The following is a 21,370-nucleotide window of genomic DNA, read 5'->3' on the forward strand; positions in this document are numbered from 1 at the left end:
TTTTTTTAAAAAAAAATAGCTAGCTTTTAAGCTACATGTAAAAAAATCTTTATTCAGTCTTAAAGTAACTAAGGATATTCAAAAGACTTCTGGCCTTTCTGGCCTTTAATATATTTATTCCAACTTCTGTTTAAACATATTAAAATTCTAAAAATACATAAATAAAAATTAGAGATACATGAAAGATCACTTCAGAAACTATTTCCCTTCACCAACTCTACTGTGTGTGTGCTTCTGTGATTCAGGCAGGAGACTCGCCTGATACAAAGAACAGCACCTCCACTGTAAGGAAGATGAAGAAGTCTTAGAAGACTTGTGGCACTCTGCCACAAAATCATACTGAAAACCCTACCATTTTAAAGGTCAGCATAAGAACCAAAGCTGCTTCCCACAGCACAACTGGACAAAAGGCTACCAAAAATACCTATTCCCTTTTACTCAACAACCATTTCAAATTCCATTCCAAACAGGAACGCAAATGGGAGAGGGCTGGAAGGAATGAAATGACTCAAAAGCATGTTTTTAGTGCCCTTTTAGTATAGTCTGGCCTGGAATTACCTATATTTGTCATTTGTCCATTCCAAAGTACTCTACCCATGTGTTAGTAAAACTGTAAATGTTTTACTAAATTGACCTGATTTTTACATTAAATATTTACTAATCCAAACTGAATGATGGACAGATAACTCCTGCATCCTACTCTATTAATTTCACTTAGTCTATTTCATTTAACTAGTTCTGATAGACTATTCGGTAACTTTCAACTTGATTTTTCCTATCAACAATACAGTGTGTGTGTATAGGCCTAAATCTTTACATAAAGTAATATGTTCATTAAGTAAATTTCCCAAGGCAAAAATTTTATTGTAAAGCTGATGTACAGAGGGGTTACAGTTATATGTTAGATATTGAGTAAATTTCTTTTTAAACAGTGAAAGATATGTGTTTCTAACTGAAACATGTATTATAAAACTGCCCCCTGAGAGACTCTATAATTATTATTATTATATTCCCACTAGTAGGATATGAGACTACTCATATTTTCCTCATTGTCTCGCCACAGAATATTAGAACATTTTGAACTCTGCCATCCTGACAGTTACAATGCTTAATTGCTATAAGTAACTGTATTTCCCTAAAGGAAGAGTTACATAGAACATTTTTTTCACATGATTAAAAGTCTTTCTTTGTAAGTAAACCAATCCTATTTTGTGGTGAAAGTAGAGATTTAAAAAAAAAAAAAATGGGCCAGGAGTTTTGCCTAGTGGTAGAGTACTTGTATAGCATGCACAAAGGCCCCAGTTCAATTCCTCAGTACCACATACAGAGAAAAAGCCAGAAAGGGTACTGTGATTCATGTGGCAGAGGTCTAGCCTTGAGAGAGCCTAAGGACAGTGCTCAGGTCCTGAGTGCAAGCCTGAGGACTGGAGGAAAAAACAACAATGTCCAAGTTCTGTTGAAATTATCTCTGAAAGATAACCACTCTGTCTTCAAATATAAGACTTAAAGTTCCCTAAGGAGGCACTATTACTTACCATTCAAAGTGGCTTCAATACTATTTAACACAGCAGTAAAAGAACAAAGATAGAGGCCGGGAGTTTGGCCTAGTGGTTAAAGTACATGCCTAGCATGCATGAAGACCCGGGTTCGATTCCTCGGTACCACATACATAGAAAAAAGCCAGAAGTGGTGCTGAGGCTCAAGTGGTAGAGCTCTAGCCTTGAGAAAGTCCAAGGACAGTGCTCAGGCCCAGAACTCAAGCCCAGGACCAGCAAAAAAAAAAAGAACAAAGACAATGCTACACTTGTAAAAATAATTGCCTGTGTCTACTATGTAATAATTATGTATTTCTCAACCTGTCTCCTACTCCTCACAGCACATTCTTTTTTAGTCCCTGAGCTCTTCAGCTCAAGACTAATCCTCTACCTCACTGAGCTGCAACATCACTTCCAGTTTTCTGGTGGTTAATTGGAGATAAGATTCTCGTGAACTTTAGTGCCCGGCCTGGCTGTGAATCTCAATCCTCAAAGCTCAGCCTCCTGAGTTGCTAGGGTTACAGGCATAAGCCACCAGCACCTGGCCCCTCACAGCACTTTTACCTCTCCCAAGAAAACATTTCCTATTAAAAAAAAACTCAGAAAACTAATATTTGCGATAGTGATATAACAACTCTAGTCACTATATAGAAACATATAATACGTATTTAAAGAAAACTGACAGATATGTGGACACCATTTGTAGTCAAACCAATTGACCATATATTGCAGTAAGCCTACTTACCCATTGATAGATCTGAATAGATGTGAATACTCTACATACGTAAGATCAGTTCTGAAAATTTACAAACAAAAGTTACTAAACATTCATTTCTGAAATGTAAGTGGGAAAAAAACTTCCAAATGAAGTTAACATATTAATTTTAAAACTCAAAAACTATTTTTTGCAGTACTGGCAATTGAACCCTGAGCTTTGTGAATGTTGTACAAATACTCTACATCCACAGATAAGAAAATAATTCTAAAACACTTGACAACAATATATATATAGATATATATATGAAAACCAAGACGGGGAGTGGAGTGGGGGGGCGGGTAATGGGTACCAAGACATGTGAAAGGGTATCAATGTATGTGAATTAATGCACCTTCTATCTGGCAAATATCATGTAACCCTTTTATTAATTACAATAAAAAATATAAAAGAAAAAAATAAAAATAGATGACCAGAGGACCTTAAAAATATATATATATATATCTTCCTAAAGGCATTCTTTTTCAGACTCCATGAAAGCTACATTACTACATCCCTGCTTTGCTAGGCAGACAAGTCATTCTGGGGTTTAGTGAAATTCAATTGTGTACAGAATGTACTAATATGCGAAACATGAAAGATCTGAGAACTGAACTAAAGAAATCTGATATTGGAAAAGGGTATGCTAAGATGTAGACATTAAAAGCTCATGAGAGGGTCCGGGAGTTTGGCCTAGTGGTAGAGTGCTTGCCTAGCATGCACGAAGACCTGGGTTTCATTCCTTGGTACCACATACATAGCAAAAAGCCAGAAGTGGTGCTGTGGCTCAAATGGTAGAGCCCTAGCCTTGAGAAAATCCAGGGACAGTGCTCAGGCCCTGAGCCCTAGCCCAGGACTGGCAAGAGAAAGAAAGAAAGAAAGAAAGAAAGAAAGAAAGAAAGAAAGAAAGAAAGAAAGAAAGAAAGAAAGAAAGAAAGAAAGAGAGAGAGAAAAAAAAAGCGCTCATGAGAATTAGACAAGAGCAATTTTCTGTTTGCAAAGAACTATAAAAGAATTCTAAGCTCTCGTTGGAGTATATGTAATGACTAAACAACCTACTTTTTATTATCATGTCCATTTAACAACAGGAAGGTATGGGAATAAAAAACAAAGAAGCAGCAGCAGTTGTAGCAGCTACGTCTCTATTTTATTCTGCCCATTAGCTGTGAAGGTCTGAGAACTGCTGCTTTTCTGCTTCCACACCAGCTCAAATCTAATGGCATCTAACAGACACATCTCCATAGACTAGTCTAGCTACTCTGCACTTCTTTGGATCAAACACGGAAGTGCAGAAACAGCAGAACGAAGGGTGAACCAATTCAGCAGTGAAACCCACTAGACACGATGTTGGAAATAAACTACACAAGTTGGGGGAGGGAGGAGATGGGAGGTGAAAAACTGAGGGAGTGGGTGAAAAGTAAATGTGCTCATTGCCTGACTATAACTCTTATGTACATGACTTTTACAATCATATTTAAAAGGAAAAAAAAGAACTTCTGAACAATAACCCTGTTATCAATTCCCAGAGAAAACTTAATAGGGATTATCTATGACAATTGTTGACAGCCTTTAATCTTAAGATGTCTTCATCTTAATCATAAAATGTTTTTTTTCTAAAAGGTCAATAAAAAAAGTATATGAAATCCTTGCTTTCCTGTGTTTGGCAGTCTTTTCTGAATCTATGTGGGAATAACATGTCACATACCCCCTCCATTCTCCACAAATATGGATTTACCATCTTATATCAACAGTCGTCCATTTCTAATCCAGGGAACAGTTTGAGCAGGAGTCACAATACCTCTCTCATTATCAAGCAAACACCCCAGGTGCCAAGAGTTGCCTGTGCTCTGCTAGATAGTCCTGTAGGCTCTCTGCTAAGTCTAAACAGTTGCCTGTGCTCTGCTAACTTTGTCTAAGTCTAGCTAAGTCTAGGTGTGTTGTTCAGAAGTTTAAAAGAAATTTCCTTTGGTCAGATGGCCAAAAGCCATGGGTGACAGGGAAATGTTGCTCTCCACTGTCTTAAATGTGGGTTAAACTGGAGGAGACCCTATCTTGGAAAGTGATAGGAAGGGGAGATTTGAGTACACAGGTTCTCAATATTCTGCCCATCCAGTCTTTTCAGACTGTACCAATAATAGTCAGGGTAGACAACAACCACCACCAGGAGCTAGGGAATACAGGTCTACAGATCTCTCAGCTATAATGGAAGGGCTCCAGAGTGAACCTGGCATAGGCAAACTTTGGACATTTCATCAATTCTAAATAAATAGCGCCTGCATTTCCCTTAGGCCCTGTGTGTTCCATGGGTCATTGACTCCTCTGTTTCAGAAGCCTACTAGTAAAAAAAAAAAATATGCCAAATTCTACTTTTGAACACAGAAACAATCTGTATATTTTCAGACATTTCTGGATACAAGAGACCCTCTCGACCATACTTCACTATCTCCTTCACCAAAAGAAAATGGCTGAGTCCAGTCATGAGGGTAGGTGGCCCACAGCCTTGACGGCCTCATAAGCAGGCACCCATCAGAAAGGTGTAACCACAAAAAAGTGGAGAGCACCTTCCCTCCACAAAAAGTCACACTCAGGTAATTCAGCCTTTTTTGAAGTCTTCTGATTTGTCATCATTTCCTTAAAGATATTAAATACACAATGACTACACTCACTCTTAAAGCAGATGCTGCCAGCCACTGGGCTGCTGGGTGACCTTTCAGGTGGGCTAAAACTATTCTCCACAAGCCCCACAGTGGGACACAGCGGAACCCGGCACCAAGAAACACAGGCAGAAATAAGATTGAAGGGGACCAAACACAAACTGCTTCACTGAACTGCTTCTGGCTGAAATGTGCCTGTGTCTCCCATCTGTTTTCTCCCTTCTGAATTTCAGAAGGTCGTGTCCTGCAGGTGGCCCACAGGCAGAAACCTCACAGATGTGGGAGGATGGTACCAGGCCCATTCTATCTCAGGTAATCCTTCCTAAAGGTGTCTGGGAATCCAGCTCCAGGTATTGTTTCTATGGAATCACAGGATTCCAGTACATGTGTGTGTGTGTGTGTGTGTGTGTGTGTGTGTGTGTGTGTGTGTGTGTGTGTGTGTTGTGTGTTGTGTGTATACGTGTGTGTGTGTGTATATATTATATATATAATATATATGTATATATTACATTCCTTACTGTGAACTTTGTAAACTCAAGCTGGAGATTAACTTCTATGCTGACAGTCCCACTTCCAGTTTCAAAGCTTTCATCTTACTCATCTATTTCTTATTTCCTGTGTCTCTGATCTTATTAGTCATCACACCCTACTGGTTTCTTTTTAAATCTTGGACCTACCAACTTCACAGCTAGGTCTCTAAGCCCCACGCTCCACCTTCACACTACACCCAGTACTAGAAACACCTGCAGAGGTGGGACACCAACTTTTGTCTCCCAGACAAGGTCTCACCCACATGATTAGCAGTAACCTCTTACATCACATGTGGTCTATATTATAAAACTTCCACCTTAAAAAAACTTGACACACTGTACTGAAGAAACTCAGGGGGCCTCTCCCTGGGCCTATCTAGATTCCAAATAATATTTCATTTCAAAAATCCCATTTGCTACCCAGAGAATAAAGACTAATATTAAAAGTAAATGTTGGAACCAGAAGGAAAACCTGGGAGACAGCAAAGGAAGGGGTGACATTGTCCAAAAATAAATGTATCCTTTCCTGACTTATGTAACTGTAACCCCTCATACATCACCTTTACAATAACAATAAAAATAGTTAAATAGATATTCATCTGAGACACAGTGAATCAAAATGTAAAAAAATAAAATAAGACATTGCTTGCCAATTTTTACATTATTCTTAAGTAGTTGTACAAAGGGGCCAATTCAACTTGTCTGAGTATAATGTATTGTAATTATATTTTATTATGTGTAAGCAGTTGTGCAAACGGGTTATCAATCAACAAATTCAAAATCAGTTTATAAGTGTAATGCATCACTATCAATATCACCCTTTCATCATTCCCCCCATTCAACCTCTCCCTTCAATTTTCCTAACACAATATATCTTAAACAATGTCACCCCTCCCATCCTTCTCCCCATCTCTCCCAGCCTCACCCATCCCTTCAACTTACTTATTTCCATTGGCACAATTCTCTAAGCTGCCATATTACCATTTTGATTACTATTAATGTTATACTTAGACAATCCAATTTTTTGTTACAAATTATAAGTAGTATATTTAGGGTCAGGAATGTGGTCTAGTGGTCAATTCCTCAGTACTACATACACAGAAAAACCTGGAAGTGGCACGTGGCTCAAGTGGTAGAGTGCTAGCTTTGAGGAAAAGAAGCTCAGGGAAAGTGTCCAGTCCAGTGTTCAAGTCCCAGGACTGACAAAAAAAAGAGGGCCGGGAGGTTAGCCTAGTGGTAGAATGCTTGCCTAGCATGCACAAAGACCCAGGTTCCATTCCTTGGTACCACATACATAGAAAAAAAAGCCAGAAATGGTTCTGAGGCTCAAGTGGTAGAGCTCTAACCTTGAGGCCCTGAGTCCAAGCCCAGGACTTGCAAAAAAAAAAAAAAAGAAAAGAAAGAAAAGAAAAAATACTTATTCATGAAGTAGGTTTTTGGAAAAATCATTTAGAATGGACCAGATGATAGTTACAGGAAATTTTAAGTCACATACTTTAGCGGCAATATAGTATAAAGACTTAAAAGATTTTTGTTTGTTAGCACTTTCCAAATGAAAATAGGGAATAAATCATTATTATTACAGGGCCATTTGAACATAAATCAATACCCATACATTAATCATGTTTAAACTTTTAAAGTAAAATATAGTGTTTGCATCTGTGTGTGAGCCTGTACAAGGACCTGCACTCGGGACTGCATGCTCTCACCACGTATGAGCTACCAGCATCCATCTGAAGACAAACTTTAATAGTCATCTTCTAAAACATCTCCTTCCTTACCTAGGTGTCCCCTTAACTTTCTAACATGGAAAAGGGTGGTTTCATTCAAGACGCTGCTACTTCATTACTTTCATGGCATCTGTGAGGGCCATTTTTTTCTGGTGTAAGGGAAGCTATCATTTCATTCTCAATGATACTTTGTATATCATTTCTGATGGCTTCTGAGATATACTGCTTCAGACATTAAACAGCTTACTGGGAGTCTTGAGTCATTAGGTTTGTGGTAAACTAACCACACTGAAGTGAGATAATCATGAGAGATGCATTCATTTGAGATAAAAGACCAATTTTTTATACACTGTATCTAATAAAGAACCATACCTTACTGGAACAACCCTTCCACCAGCAGACTCTATGTACTTCACATAGGATGCAGCAATGTAGTATTTCCCAAGGTTTTTCATTTCTTTACTATGGCATTTTTGCATCACAATTCCTAAATTGGAAAAAAAAAGTCTTATTTTCATGCAAACTCCTTTACTTCTTGCTCAGAAACACATCACCATGAAGGCATCTATCTCTAGTCTTTCAATTCACTGAATTAAATAGGATGTATCTTCGGCAAGTCTATCCACAGAATTTGGGAAATGCTAGATGGTGAGCCAAGCTTCAGCCAATTTCCACTTCATACCACCTCAGGGAGACTATACCCTAGATAGATTACAATGACACTAGTGTACTTCATGCACACTTAGACCTGGAATACAGATACAACTGTTTCCTTGCCACCAAAGCACAAGAGCGGAGATACCCGCCATTCTTCTTCTCCATTACCATTGTAATCCACGCAACCAACCTTGGCCATCCTGGCCCAGTAACAGATTTCAGACAGACAAGGAACATATGGTTCTCATATGTGAAAGTTAATCTAATCTACAAACATATAGATTAGACTGAATAGTCATATTCACAAACTTACCAACTACAGTGTGGAATGTACAGAGGAGAATTGCAATGGTGCAACTCCTTTAAACAACTAACCTACAGTACAACAAAATGAATACCAGGAAGCTGGACCATGGGGTGTTCAGAGGGAGTTAAGTGAAGAGAATGCAGGATGACTGAACCAAGAGATGAGGAGTGGGAGAATGCACTCATAATATTCAGTGGACATATGTGAAAATGGAACTAGGAAAATTGAGAGAATGAATAAGGTTGGAAGAGATTGGAGTGAATGATGAGAGGAGTGATGCTGATCAAGATATATGTTAAATCTAAACCTCTTTGCACAACTACTTAATGATAGTAATAGAAAGAAAGAAAGAAAGAAAGAAAGAAAGAAGAACCCTCCACCTCCAATGAGTTTTCCACAAACAAAGATGTTAACATTATATTCCTCATTCCTTAAATAGTGTTGAGTAATACTACATACCAGGCTCTGAATTAGACTCTACAGAAACACGAAATGAAGAATACAAAATTCTGTGCCCTTAGAATTTTAATTCTAGTGTATAGGAGAGAAAAGAGGGAGGATAATTAATAAGATAAAAAAAATGTACAAAGACTGTATATAGATGGCTATAGATATAAATACAGATAGTGTATCTATAGATACAGTGTGATGTCTGATAGTGCTAAGGACAAAAAGTAAACCAAGGAGGTATTCTGGATTTTTTTTGTCTTTTATGATCTAGTATGTTTACTTATAGACCAGGGCATGATAAATTATACAGGTCTCTCTCTAGACATTCAGAAAGGAAAACCAAAGGAGGATGGATGTTCTTAGGAGAGGATCACAAAGGCTCAATTGGTACATATGATCATATATATATATATATATATATATATATATACCTATTATGTATCCATTACTTTGAATAAAGTAATATTTATCCAAGTGAACTCCAAGAAATGGAAATGAGAGGTTTTTTTCCTTTGTTGCTGTTTGTTTTTTATCTTTTGTCTTGTTTGTAAGTTTATCTGTTTGGGGGGAGTATAAGAGTGGGACATGGGAAAGAATAAAGGGTGATACTTACCAGACATTATCTTGAAAATGAATGATGAGAGACCGACAGAGGGACAAACTGGGAGAGAGCAAGGGAAGGGGTGACACTGCTCAAAAAGAAATGTACTGTTTATGTGACTGACCTAGCTATACCCGCTCTGAACATCATCTTTTCAATAACAACAGGATATGAGATATCCTCTTTATAAAGTTTCTTAAATAGGTGAGCAGGCAGGTCATCCTGGAAAAGGCAGAATATGACAATGGAACCAGGACTTTGGAGAGGTGAAAAGAGTTCACTATATGTATACATCTGGGAAGAGAACAATCCAGAACAAGAACAGCAAGTGTAAAGGTTGAGTCAGCCTGGCACACTGCAAAGAGTCCATCTGAATAGAGTTGTAGAATGGAGGGAGAGTAACAGGAAATAAGATAGAGATACAAAGTAACTAGTCACTACCTTGCTTACGCACTCAGGGGTTCCTAAACTTTAATAAGCTGTAAGATGTCATGTGTTCTATCTGTGTTCTATCCCAACCATCTCTCTAGGCCTTCTCTTAATACTGAAATCCAAGTCCAGCACAGTACACTGACATCCAACATACATTAGAACACTTCCACACTTACTAAGCATAGGAAAAGCTAGGGATTCCATTCCTAGCAACAACAAAAAAAGAGAGCAGGAGAGAGGGGATAGGGGAATAAATGAGACAAGAAAAAGAAGAGAAAAAGAAAAGGTGGAAAAAGAGAAAGAAAAAGAAAATGAATAGATAGATAGATAGATAGATAGATAGATAGATAGACAGACAGACAGACAGACAGATAGATAGATGAGTGAACTGCTGTGCCTATAGCACTTAGTATTTTATCTGGATCATTTGCCATGGTCACCAGACAATAGCAGCCTGTCATCAGTGTCAATTATGCCTGGATTTCCAGCTTCACATGTCTGATAGGTACGACCATCTTCACTAAGGAAAATAAAGCTTGGCCAAGGGAAAAGAAAATGAAGGAGCACTGTGGGGGTGGAGGAGGAAAAGGAAGGAGGAGGGAGAGGAAAAAGAGGAAGAGGAAGAAGGAGAATAAGAAGGAAAAAGAAGGTAGTGGCAGCACAGGGCAGTAGGAGAATGCAGGAGGCCAGAAACAGAGATGAACAAGTCAAGTGCCAGTAGCTCATAACTTGTAACCCAAGAGGCTGAGATCTGAGGATGATGGTTCAAAGTCAGCCCAGGCAGAAAAGTCTATGAGACTCTTATCTCTAATTAACCACCAAAATGCCTAAAGTGGGGCTGTGGCTCAGATGGTAGAGCACCAACTTTAAGAGAAAAAGCCTAGAAACAGCTGTCAGACTGAGTTTAAGCTCTAATACTGACCAAAAAAAAAAATTGACACACAAGCATCCTTCCTCCTCTCTTGCCTACTCCTCAAATACTCACTTGTGCCATCTCTAACTCTATTCCTTAAACATGTGACTCAAAAGGGGTAACCCTTTTGAGGGCTGCTATAACCTCTGTGGCTTGTCTCAAGAGTTCTTTGCAGTTTCTAGAGTTAGCCTTTGCTCATACTTGGTGCTCAGTCAACAATTTTGTCTCAGTCCATCTGAGTGACCAAAGGTATACTTCCTTTCTGTGTCTTCCATCCAGGACTACTCCAGATGGTGAGAAAGGGAAATGACTCTCCTGTCTTCTTTCCCTTTTTTCTCCCTCCTAGCCATCATTGTAAACAGCTGTGGGAATAGGCTTTTCAGACTCCAAATATTACTACCCAATTAATGGAGCAAATATATGGAATGAACCTCTAGTTTATTTAGTTGCAAATATAGTGCTCAGCTTCTTGGGGGAAAAAAATAGGAATGGCAAAGAGCCTACACAAAGTGGAATAAAAGCTATGTTACTTGTCCACCCAAAAATTTCTTTTGGCAAATTTTAATTTCAGACTAGTATCTCCTACAGAGTTTTTGCTAAACCTGTCTCAAAAGTCTGTTTCATTGAAAATGCAAGTTGATTTTCCTCTCTTGAACACATACAAGGACTGGAAAAAAAATTACATATGTTACTTGAAGATTATATAGAAACCAAGTGCCAGTGGCTCACACCTGTAATCCTAGCTACTTAGGAGGGTAAGATCTGAGGACTGTACCTCAAAGTCAGCCTGGTCAAGAAAATCCATGAGACTCTTATTTCCAATTAACCACCAGAAAGCCAGAAGTAGAGGTGTGGCTTAAGTGGTAGCGCACCAGCCTTGGGTGAAAAAGCTAGAAGATAATGCACAGACCCTAAATTTAACCCACGGTTATGAAACAAAAAAAAAAATGACATTAAGTTCACATTGGCCATCCCTGTCCCATGATGCAATCAATCCATTATATTTTTCTGTATGGTGAAATATGCCCTCACCAGGAAGCTTTTCCTAAGTATAATGCACATACAGAATTTCTAGATGCAAAATAGCAAGAAGTGCTAGCTATGTTTAGAAAGAGAAAAAACAGATTTGCTTTTCTTTGAATCAAAAATACCTATGTACAAAAAAAAAAGGAACGGAGGAAGGGAGGGAAAAAGAGGAGCAGAAAGAAAGAGAAAGTTGGAAGGAAGGAGAAAGAGAAAAAGAGGAAGGAAGGAAGGAAGGAAGGAAGGAAGGAAGGAAGGAAGGAAGGAAGGAAGGAAGGAAGGAGAGAAAGAGAAAGAGAAAGGAAGGAGGAAGGGAGGGGAAGGAAAGACCAACAGACTGACTGACTGATGGACTGATTGCTGGATTTGCAGGATTCTTCGCCTCTCCCCGCAACTTTGAGTTCCAAGAAAAATAATAATAATAATAATAATAATAATAATAATAATAATAATAATAAAAACCCTTCGACGGCGCCTGGTCCGTTTCGGTGCCATCCGAAGGCATCGGGCGGGCGCTGCACCGGCGGCGGAGGCGCGTCTCGAACCCCTGGCCCCGGCTCCCACGGCAGGACCCGCGGGCGGCGGCGAGGCAGCAGCCGCCCACCCTGCCCCGGGGCGCCCCTCGGTCTTCTCACCAATGATGGGCTTCTTGACCGTGTGCTTGTGGTGGGGTCTGGCCCGCCCGAGGCTGGCCGCCCAGCAGAAGAGCACCGCCACGCACAGCAGCCGGCCCAGGCTCGCCATCGCACCAGCCGCCTCCCGCCGCGTTTCAAAGGCACTGTGTCGGGGCGGGCGGGGGCCACGGCGGCCAGGGACTCGGGGAACCTTGGAGCCTCTGGCTCGCGGGAACGCGCTCGCAGCCGCGCGGGGCTATGGGAAATGTAGTCCTGCTGCGCGGGGGCGGCGGCCGCGGGGCGGGGGCGTGCGGCTCCGGGAGCGCGCACGGCGTGCCCGCCCCATGGCTTCGCCCGGGCCCGGCGCGCGCCCCCTCGCGGGATTTCCGAGCTTCTGCCCGACCTCTACGGGGACTCGACGGACGCCTGGGACGGGCACCAGGTGGGCTCCGCGTCCCCGGGAGTCTTCCCTTTCCACTATCCGGCCGACGTGGCCCCAAGTCACCGGTGCCAAGCGGAGGCCGCCAGCCCGGGCCTCGAGGGCCAGTGTGGTAACCAAGCAGCCGTGGAGGCCGGGGACATTCTAGAAGTCTCTGGAGAACTCTGCGGGGTGAAAGGCCTGGCTCCTGTGTCATGGAATGCGACCTTCGGGGGCGGGGGCGGGGGAGGAGGGGGCGGCGTGGGACCAGAGAGGAGGCGGAGGACCCCCGAACCCCGGCCCTGCAGGCCAGTCCCCAACCCACGCCCGCCATCCCTGTCCATGGAACCTCGCTTGCAAACCACAATTTTGGTTCCTATGCATTCAAGAGTATTGTGGAGAGAGAGAGAGAGAAGGGAGAGGAAGAGGGAGAGAGATAACATGATTCCCAGATATATTCAGATGTATATGTATACATACCTTGTGCCCCATGGAAATGGTCACCTGTAAAGGCCAAGATTAAATTGTATTTGCAGACCTACTCAGGGTCGAGTTTTGAGGATGAAAAGACATTATCCTTTTTACAAGAATTAGGTCTGGGAGGAAAAAAAAAAAAGACAATGTGACTTGTTGGTGAGAACAGGAGCCATGTCTTGGCATATTTCCTGGAGAATGAATACAATAAGTAGCTTGAACAAGAAAAGCTTGCTACAACAAGGAAAGGTGTGGCGAGCGATTATTCCCCCAAGGATGTGGTGAAATGTGCTGTGAAAATGCCAACCTGGCATATTGAATATACAAGGAGCTTTTGTAAATTTGTATGTCAATATGAGTTTGTGGTGTTGGATTAACCACAAAGGAGAAGATCATTATTACAGGTATTAAGCTAGGTGTAAGTATGAAAAGCAAAATATACCTTGGCAAGAAAATATAGGCGGTGTATGCTCATAACTTTGACAGTTGTAAGAGTTCATGAAGCATTAAAAACCCAAATGTTAGGGATGGGAGTTTGGCCTAGTGGTAGAGTGCTTGCCTAGGATGCACAAATACCCGGGTTTGATTCCTCAGTCGCACATACATAGAAAAAAGCTGAAAGTGGTTCTAGTGGTAGAGGACTAGCCTTGAGAAAGTCCAAGGTCAGTGCTCAGGCCCTGAGTTTAAACTCAGGACTGGTAAAAAAAAAAATGTTAATGGGGAAAAATTAAATGTGATCATTTCTATACGATAAGCTAATTAAAGGGCTAGGAATGTGACTTAGTGGTAGAGTACTTGCCCAGCATGCACAGATCCCTAAGATTCCTCAATACCACATAAACAGAAAGAGCCAGAAGTGATGCTGTGGTCCAAGTGGTAGAGTGCTAGCTTGAGCAAAAGAAACTCAGGTACAATGCCCAGGCCCTGAGTTCAAGCCCCAGTACTGGCATATACACAAAAAGGAAAGAAGGAAGGAAGGAAGAGGGGAGGGTTGGAGGGAGAAGGGAAAGCAGGCAGGCATTTATAAAACTTAAAATATAGAGTTTTAAAGTATTTACTTGTAGAATATACATAGAAATTTAAAAATAGAAACAATAGTTCAAGCCTACTAGTAATTGTAGCTACTCCAGAGATGGAGATCTGAGGGTCACAATTGGAAGCCAGCCCGGGCAAGAAAGTCTGTGAGATTCTTATCTCTAATTATGCACCAAAAGCCAGGAGTGGAGATGTTTATCAAATGGTAGACCGCTAGCCTTGAAACCTCAAGATCAGCACACACACATGTGCACGTGTGTATATATATACAAATTTAAAATCAATAACAGAAAACAGAAAAAGTAAACCATATTTTACTAGTCATCAGAGGAAACTAAATCATCAAACATTGTTATACATTATTATATCCATTAACAAACATTTGATATAACCAAGGATGTAGTAAGACAATAAATGTATATATAATGAATATGATCAGTACATGATTTTAAGATGATAAGTGTATATATGTGTGCCTCTCCTGGCTGGGCCTTGAACTCAGTGCCTGTAGGCTCTCTCTGAGCCTCTTAAGGCTAGTGCTCTGCCACTTTAGCCACACCTCCCCCTCTGTCTGTTTACTGGCTCACTGGAGATAAGAGTCACTCTCCTATTTCCATACTCACCCTCTCTACTGTGGATGGCATTTGCCTTGAAGCCCTCACCAGAGCTGTGTAGATGTGAGCACCTTGTTCTTCAATTTCCAGAACTGTGAGCTAAATAAGCTTCTTTTTATTAGAAAGTATCCAGCTTCAGATGTTTTGTTTATAGACACATAAAACCAACTGAACCAATGCTGTGAGAACATGAAAATAAATGAATTGGGGTACTTATTAACAGACATAATTCTCCTAAAGTGAGGTAGCAGAGAGATAAAAATTCATAGAGGAGCATTTCATCTGCCTGAACCAGACTTTCGCTATATATCTTCTCCAGAAAACCATGAAATATATAACGAATGTGAATAAACCTACACAGGAGAGGCACCTTCAGCAATTCTAGGAGATTAAGCAACTACAAACATAAAATTAGCAGAAAATAAATATAAGTTCCATGTCCAGTCATGCATCACTTCCTGTTTGGAGACTTCCTGTTTGGAAGTGAGGGGAGTAAGAACTCTGAGAATCTTTGTAGAAAGAGGTTTGAATGATACACAAAAAGCAAAGACAAAAATTGAAGCCCCAAAGAAACATTTCAATGCCAAAATGAGGGAGACCTCAGTTCAAGGTTTCAGATAAGAATTCCCATGACAATTGTTACAGTATCTTGTTATCTGATATATTGTATATATGTTTATTTGAAATAGGATAGGGAAGGGTTGAAAACAAGATGAGCGGAGGGCATGGGGGAGGGGATGTGGGAGGGAAATGGGGACAAAAATATGAGAAGAGGTAGCAATGTTTGTGAAGTAATGCACCTTCTATATGGTGAATATAATGTAACTCTTCTATTAATTACAATAAAAAAGAAAAAAAGAATTTCCATGACATAGGGAAAAAAAACAAAAAGAGGGAAGTCAAGTATCCATTTAAAAAGTATAACAGCTACCCTCCATGGCCACCACCCAAGACATGTGAAAGGGTATCAATATATGTGAATTAATGCACCTTCTATCTGGCAAATATCATGTAACCCTTTTATTAATTTCAATAAAAAATATTTTAAAATGTAAAAAAATAAATAAATAAATAAAAGGCTATACTGATAAGAAAACAATAGGATTATAAAAATAAATTTCTTTAGAAAACAATTGCAAACAGCCCGTTGCTGATGGCTCATAATTGTATTTCTAGCTACTCAGGAAACTGAGATCTGATTATCACAGTTCAAAACCAGTTCAGGCAGGAAAATTCATGAGACTCTTCAGTTAACCACAAAAAGCTGGAAGTGGAGCTGTGACTCGGGTGATAGTGCACTAACAAAAGAGTTCAAGTACAGCTCCCAGGCCCAGAGTTCAAGCCTCATTGTCAGCACAAAAAAGAAAATAAAATAAATAAATAGGCAAAAAAAAGAAAACCTAAATGGTAAATTGTGACCTTTCATGTAGTTAAAAATCTTCATTAAAAAAAAAAATTCAGGCACAGGTTGCTCATGCCTGCCTATAGTTTTACCTACTCAGGAAGCTGAGATCTAAGGACTGAGGTTCACAGGCAGCCTGGCTTATTCTCCAATTAACTGCCAAAAAGCTGGAAGTGGAGCTGTGACTCAAGTGATAAAGTGCCAGCCTTAAGCAAAGACAGCAGCTCATGGACAACATCCAGGCCCTGAGTTCAAGTCACACACACACACACACACACACACACACACACACACACAGGGTGGGGAGGGGGTGGCAAGATGAATAAAATCTGGAACTAGAAATTCAAAACCTAAAAACAGGAATGGACAAAAACAAGAAGGAATAAGATAGTAGCTGATCAAATCAGGGGAAAAAATCCTTCAAGTATATGACAAAGTATCTTCACAAATGAATTCTCAAACCCAAGACAAATAATCAAATGTGAATTTCAATAACATCAGTGGGGAAAACAAAGGAATCAAGGACTAAAAGTAACAACAACAAACCATAAAAGCAGATCACAGAAATAGTGCTGGAAATACATAGTAGCAAAGACAAAGTAGGACTTGAAGCATCAGGTACATTCTAGAAGGGAGCTGTGTTTCAGAATATGAACCTGATGAATAGGGATACAGAGGCTCCAAGGTCCATAGCAAAGTCTAATATGCCTAGCCAGGGTGTTGTGAAGGTCACAATCACTTTGTAACATATTATCCTTCCCACTGTATCAGTATTTAAATATGACTGGTTCACTTCTAGAATGACATTTTGCTCTTGAATCCATTTAAGAAGAACCTGAAATGTTACAGTACAATAACAGGTTTTTAACCCTCATGGTTTAATCACATATATCAGGGACTCGAATCTAATTGCCCCACTTTAAAAAGGATAGTTCTCAATTCCCTTCAACATGTAGATCTGTTACCTAAAGCATTTAATATACTCCAACTAAACATATTATTCACAACAATTCATTTTCTTAAGCCAATGCTTTACATAGGACCAGAGCAGAGTTTGGCTATATATGTAACACAACTACTTTCAAAGCCCATTTAAATTCCTCTGTCTACCAGTAAGTGCTAGTGATTCCTTTGGAGGGTTATCTTCAGGTCTAGCAGTGAAAGGAGAATTAGAATAATGTTTTGATGTAACCTGTGCCTTTCGGGAGATGCAGTTACCAGAGCATACCCACCACCAAAAGAGCCCTTCAGGGGGGGCCGGGAGTTTGGCCTAGTGGTTAAAGTGCTTGCCTAGCATGCATGAAGACCCGGGTTCGATTCCTCAGTACCACATACATAGAAAAAAGCCAGAAGTGGTGCTGAGGCTCAAGTGGTAGAGCTCTAGCCTTGAGAAAGTCCAAGGACAGTGCTCAGGCCCTGAGCTCAAGCCCAGGACTGGCAAAAAAAAAAAAAAAAAAAAAGAGCCCTTCAGGGGCCAGGAGTTTGGCCTAGAGGTAGAGTGCTTGCCTAGCATACATGAAGACCCAGGTTCAATTCCTCAGTACCACATACATAGAAAAAATAGAAAAAAAAAAAAAAAGCTGGAAATGGTGCTGTGGCTCAAGTGGTAGACCTCTTCCCTTGAGAAAAGTCCAACAACAGTGCTCTGGCCCTGAGCTCAAGCCCAGGACTGGCAAAAAAAAAAGTGGGCCTGGTGGTAGAGACTAACATCTGTAATACAGTCCTGTTTGTGTGGTTTGAGTCAGCCCCAGAAGAAAATTCCACAAGACATCTTCTTAACCAGGATCTGGGCACAGTGGTAGAGGCCTTTAAGCTACAACAGGAAGACTAAAGTAGATGGATCATAGCCCTGCAGCATGGAAGGCCCTATCTCCATCACAACCAGTCAGCCAAAGGTCTAGAAGCATGACTGCAGGAGTTAGTGCAACACCTGCCTGGCAAGTGCAAGTCTTCACTTCAAACCTCACTCCAACCAAAAAAAAAAAAAGTTTTCCTAAGGGATTAGTAGGGCCTAAGCTCAGTGGTAAATATTTGCTTACCTTGCCAAGACATGGCTCTTGATTCCCAACACTGAGAGAGAGACAACAAATGACAGACAGACAGACAGACAGACACACACACACACACACACACACAGAAAAAGAGGGAGAGAGAGAGAGAGAGAGAGAGAGAGAGAGAGAGAGAGAGGGAGAGGGATCTAAAAAAGTAAAATTAGCTGGGCTCAGTAGCTCACACCTATAATTCTACCTACTCAGGAGGCTGAGATCTGAGAATTGTGGTTCAAAGCCAGCCCAGGTACTAAAGTCCTTGAGGCGCTTATCTCCAATTAACCACTAGAAAACCAGAAGTAGCGCTGTAGATGAAGGGGTAGGGTGGTAGCCTTGAGCTGAAGAGCTCAGGAACAACGCCCAATAGATAATAAAGCCCAATAGATAAGAAGTTGCAGTTGTAAAGAGGGAAGGGGCACACTTAAGGGCTTTGTAAGGAGGCTTTGAGGACAGCCAACTTCACAGTGAGTGATACCCTATGTAGCAGAGAGCAAGACTTCATTGTGCCACACAAGCCAAGTTGCTTCCCTCTGATGGATACTACACAGCTCTGTGACAAAACAGCCCTGGTCTGTTTTCTGTTGGCCCTGGGCTGGCCATAGGTTAGATACTGATAATATAACAATGAAAAAGACAGGGCCATTAAGCACAGACATTAGATGGGACAAAGATAGCTGGCAGCTACAAAATCAGGAAATATCCAGAAGGAAACAAAAAATTCTTACTGGAAGGCTTTACAGAGATGACAGGGAAGCAAGAATGAAGATAATCAGAATAAAACACACTGAAGAGTATGACTTAGTGGTAGAATGGTTGCCTAGCATACGAAGTGTTCTGGGTTTGATTCCTCTGTACCACATACACAGAAAAAACTGGAAGTGGTGCTGTGGCTCAAGGGTAGAATGCCAGCCTTGAGAACGCTCATCCTGAGTTCAAGCCTCAGGACTGGCAAAGACACACACACACACACACACACACACACTCATTCGCTCACTCACTGAAAAGTGGAAGCAATAAAAACAAAGGCCCAAAGCATAAAGTAGACATTCCCCACCCTTGTCTCTCTTGTGTGAAAAAGGTGAGTCTGCCAACTGGTGAGGAGATAAATATGCCTGGAGTATAGGTGGAGTCAGGAGTCCTGCGGTGGAAGGATGGAAAAACTGGTTGGACCTGGGTGTGAAGGGTCTTGAGCCCAAGTAACATCTGCCTTGAATGTCAAGGGAAGAAATCGTGTAGGAAGACAATTATGGCATCATGGAAGGGGTAATGTGAAGATCGATGGAAAGCCTGAGCTATGGAAGCAGCCTGAGTGGGAGATGGTTAGAAATGGATTGGGGTTTAAGTTTTATCCCATATTGTTGCTGTATCTGACTTTGGTACCTGGTATATTGTATATATGTTTATTTGTGTATTTGAAAATGGGAAAGGAAGGGAAAAACCATGAGTTGGGAAAGTGGGAGGGAGGGAAAGTAGGATAAAAACACAGGAAAGGTTAACAATGTTCAAGAAGTAATGTACCCAGTACCTGATGAATATAACTGTAACCCCTCTGTATATCACCCCAAGAATAAAATAAAATTTAAGAAACAAAACAAAAGAAATGGGTTGGGGTCAGAGGGGGTTTTTTTGTTTAAAAAAAAAAAACTGTGGGGCTATTGATGCCCCAGACTGTGGAGTCAGTCCAGTGGGTACATCATGATGTCTCAGGGTTCTGTCACTTTGTATTTGAATCACTGTGATTTGGGACACAGAATGTAAAAAATGGACACAAATACCACATCCTTGTAGTTTTTAAGATCAAATAAATATGAGGCCAATCTAATGTAATACCTGGCACAAAATAAGCAATCTATAACTTTTAGTCCTCTTACCTGGAATTCAAGTCCTCCCATGATGTTTCATATAGATCTTTCTAGGCAAAGGAACCACTCTCCTTACCCATTTCCTCTCTTCAAAAAATATACTGCCATTTGTAATTTTTTTGAATGTGCTCTACTTTTTAGTCATGCCTAAGTCTTTGCTCTGGCTATTTGTTTTCTTAAATAAGCCTTCTTTCCCTGTTCTTTTTTACTACTTTGACATTTATTTATACTTAAAGGCAGCTTCAAAATAGCACATCTTCTTGGACTGAGTGCTCAGTTAAAAGATTGAAACACCAAGCACTGCAGTGGGGTTCTTTGAGTCATCTTTCCAATGTTCTCTACTTTGGCTATTTTGGATATACATACATACATACATACATACATACATACATACATACATACATACATAAATACATACATACGACTTCTAGGTAGCATCTGACTAATTTTTCTATTTACTAATGTACTTAAATCATTTAGAGTGACATAGAAATAGATACATAGCTGATGAATGTGATTCACTTGGATAGCAGCACGAAGTACAAAAGTATGTAGATTGGGAGAGGGAGAGGATATGTTCTTACTAATAAGGAAGTTTGGAGAAGATACTGCCGCCAGTCTTCCTCTTATTATCCTCAATTCTAGTTCCACATTTGTAACTGTTGGTTCCTATGGGGGGTGAGGTGTGGCTTTCCTGCTAAGGGCCATTTGGATATCTGTAACATTCATTGGCCTTACAAAGGTCTCAGTAAAGACAGATGTCCTAGAGGCATACGGGTCTGTCCTGTCTTGTACCAAAGAAGTATATGGTCCACAGGCCAGGTGAGTCTAGACTATCCAAGCATGACAAAAGTCAGTGTATAGGTGTATAGGGTACCTTTTGCACAACAGCATCTTACCAGTTGGCTGAGTTGTTTATTTATTTGTGTGACCTGGATTTGTTTTATCTACAGTTTTAATTTAGGTGCGTGGCAATTAGCTTTTTGTTTCTATTGTGCAATGCTGTGAATCCATGTCTTCATTTATTTACATAAATAGGGCCATAAACTAATTCACAAAGTAAAAGCATGCCTACTGAAGAAGTTGAAACTAAGCAAAATGTAAATTAAAAAAGAAAGAAAGAAAGAAAAGAAAAACCAAGTAGTGTACAAGTAGTGTAATTCCTTAGGCAAAGTTCAAGTTCAACAAAATAAACACCAGGAAACTGATACTTGAAAGGGGTGAGGTAGAGTTCAGGGGAGAGGGTAGATAAATGAAAAAGCAGAAAGGTAGGTGGAAAATGCAGTCAATGATTCAATGTATATGCTACAAAATTAA

At 40.4% G+C, this 21,370-nt stretch overlaps 1 protein-coding gene across 1 annotated transcript in view; it reads right to left on the bottom strand.

Annotated features, from left to right (window-relative positions):
* The window catches only part of Ggh (gamma-glutamyl hydrolase), a 33,708-nt gene extending 20,966 nt beyond the window's left edge, over positions 1 to 12,742 (bottom strand). Inside the window, exons 1-3 of the mRNA XM_090338873.1 lie at positions 12,222 to 12,742; positions 7,576 to 7,690; positions 2,281 to 2,331 (exon numbers count right to left, since the gene is read on the bottom strand). Of these exons, the coding sequence (XP_090194999.1) occupies positions 2,281 to 2,331; positions 7,576 to 7,690; positions 12,222 to 12,330 (275 nt within the window). The 5' untranslated portion in view covers positions 12,331 to 12,742. The remainder of the gene's footprint in view (positions 1 to 2,280; positions 2,332 to 7,575; positions 7,691 to 12,221) is intronic.
* Positions 12,743 to 21,370: the final 8,628 nt, after the last annotated feature.

The sequence above is a fragment of the Megascapheus bottae genome, chromosome 9 (assembly GCF_031878675.1).
Source record: "Megascapheus bottae isolate mThoBot1 chromosome 9, mThoBot2.hap1, whole genome shotgun sequence".
Classification (NCBI taxonomy): domain Eukaryota; kingdom Metazoa; phylum Chordata; class Mammalia; order Rodentia; family Geomyidae; genus Megascapheus; species Megascapheus bottae.